Here is a 2,153-nt window from a genome sequence, read left to right on the forward strand (position 1 = left end):
GGACTCCTGCCTCCTGGTCTGTGCCCCAGCACCTCCCTCCCTCCCTGCAGCCAGCTGGTGACCCCCACGGGCTCTTGGGCTCGGCCAGCATTGCCCTCGCCCATGACACTCACGAGCCAATGGCCATTTCCACCACCATCATGGAGCGCGGGATCCAGAGCCCGAAGCAGCAGCACATGGCTATCACCTGGGGGGAGTGCACAGGAGCCACGTCGTGACCCCCAGGCCAGGGTCCGGACCCCCCCAGCCCAGCCCAGAGCTTGGCACCTGCCCTGGCATGTCCGTCCCGGCTGCGGAGGCCGGCTGGAGAGCGTGGACCCAGCCCCTGGTCAGCCTCCCAACACCCCAAAGGCAGGAGGATGCTCTGAGCATCATGACCTGAGCCCCTGGCTCCAGTTTGGCCTCACCCAGCGCCCCGGTGCCAACACCCGGGGACCTTGGGGGCAAGCTGCAGCGCGGGGGCAAGGGCAAGCCAGGGCCAGCATCTCCCACCCTCCGCTCCTCTCCTACGGCAGCGTCCAGCCCGCAGCGGCTAGGCAACTCAGATGCAGAGGCTGCTCCACCCGCCATGCTGTCCTGCAAGGATGTGGCCCATGGACCTGGCCAGAGCTTCCAGCCTCCGCACCCCCATGCCTGCGGCGAGGGGTGCCGCGAGTGCTGGCCACGCTGGCTGCAGCAGCACCTCCCATGTCTCTCGCAGGGTTTTGCAGCCAGGAGGTCACTGGAGGAGGTGGGTGGCCACAGGCCCGTCTCCCGCCACCATCACGCCCCACGCGGCCAGGGCCCGGTGCTCACGGTGGGCGCCGAGCTGCTCCACAACAGAGTCTTCCTCTTGATGGGGCAGCGGATCTTCTGCGCCAGGTAGACGGCCTCCTCGGCAAAGATGGCAACCGACAGCAGCGTCAGGAAGGTGGCCATGCCGGTGATGGTGAGCTCCACCGCGTCCAGCTCTGCTGGGGACAGGGGCACATGTGGGAGCCCAGAGGCCTGGGGGTGCCCATCTCCACGGGCATCTAGCCAAGCTGTGCTGGTTCCCGTGCCCTTCCTCCACCTCCCTCGGGGCTGGTGCCCTGTCCCCACCGCCCCACCTGGCTCCCGGACACGCAGGTCGTGCCCCAACCCCTATTCCCCCAGCAGCCCCGTACCATGCAGCAGCTGCCAGGAGGTGGGCGGCTTGGAGAAGCAGGCAGCCGGGACACTGAGATTCCTCATCAGCATCTCGATCACCTCGGGCGGGAACCTGCAGGAGAACGGGTGATGGGGTCCTGAGCCCGGCTGGGAGTGAGGACTTACCTGCGGCGCTGCAAGCTTCCCCAGCAGTGCCTCCGGCCCCAGGGCCTAAGACTGCCAGACCTCACTGCCTGCACCTCAGGGCCTGGTGCTGCTGTTTTGCAGAGCTCTCCGGACCTGGAAGTCTCTTGAGGAGATCCCACTCTCCCTCCCCACCAGCCGTGTCCCCCGAGCAGCCGAAGGGGTCAGGCAGGGACCTCCTGGAGTTGAGCTGGTCCGGCCTGTGCGGACAGGTGTTTCCATGGGGCTGAGCCCCACGAAGGGGGTTTGTCTGGGCTGGTTTGGACAGAGCTGATGCTGCCTGGGGCAGAGGGTGGACGAGACGTGACCTCTGGAGCTGCCAGCCCCGCTCCTCTAGGACCCGATGACCTGGGCCAGGCTCAGCTGAGTATCTGGGCGTTATCCCCGGGTGCATGAGAGTCAGCCCCAGAGTGCATGCCACCAAACCGGGGACGGGGCCACAGCCACCTTCCCCCGCAGGACACACACCCACACGCGTGTGCAGGACACGCTCGCCCAATCGTCACCCACCTGCTGTCCGGCAAGAGCTCCATGTCTGGCTCCATGCTGCCCGTCTCTCCTGCCGCGGCTTGTCCCAGTCCTGCTCTTCCGGCCCGGCAGGGTCAGAGTCTCCGAGGGCTGCGGCCTGGGTGAGGGCTGTGCCTTGCTCAGTGCCCACACGCCCCCCTGCTTTCTGCACACGGAGGCACTCATTGGAGCAGCCGCATCCTCCCACGCCCCAGCAAGGCGCGGCAAGGCCCTGCCTGCCAGGTTGTTGACCTGGGAATGAGTAGGGATTTATAGCCCCAGCCAATGTGCTGGGTCTGCCAGAGAGTGAGGAGAGGGGTTGGGCCCCTGGGTAC

General features: G+C 67.1%; 1 protein-coding gene across 1 annotated transcript in view; it reads right to left on the reverse strand.

Moving 5' to 3' along the window:
• SLC51A (solute carrier family 51 alpha subunit) overlaps positions 1–1,947 on the reverse strand; it is a 4,564-nt gene extending 2,617 nt beyond the window's left edge. Inside the window, exons 1-4 of the mRNA XM_006022419.3 lie at positions 1,822–1,947; positions 1,146–1,240; positions 796–950; positions 114–187 (exon numbers count right to left, since the gene is read on the reverse strand). Coding sequence (XP_006022481.1) covers positions 114–187; positions 796–950; positions 1,146–1,240; positions 1,822–1,856 — 359 coding nt within the window. The 5' untranslated portion in view covers positions 1,857–1,947. The remainder of the gene's footprint in view (positions 1–113; positions 188–795; positions 951–1,145; positions 1,241–1,821) is intronic.
• Positions 1,948–2,153: the final 206 nt, after the last annotated feature.

This window comes from Alligator sinensis, unplaced genomic scaffold (genome assembly GCF_000455745.1).
Source record: "Alligator sinensis unplaced genomic scaffold, ASM45574v1 scaffold301_1, whole genome shotgun sequence".
Lineage (NCBI taxonomy): Eukaryota > Metazoa > Chordata > Crocodylia > Alligatoridae > Alligator > Alligator sinensis.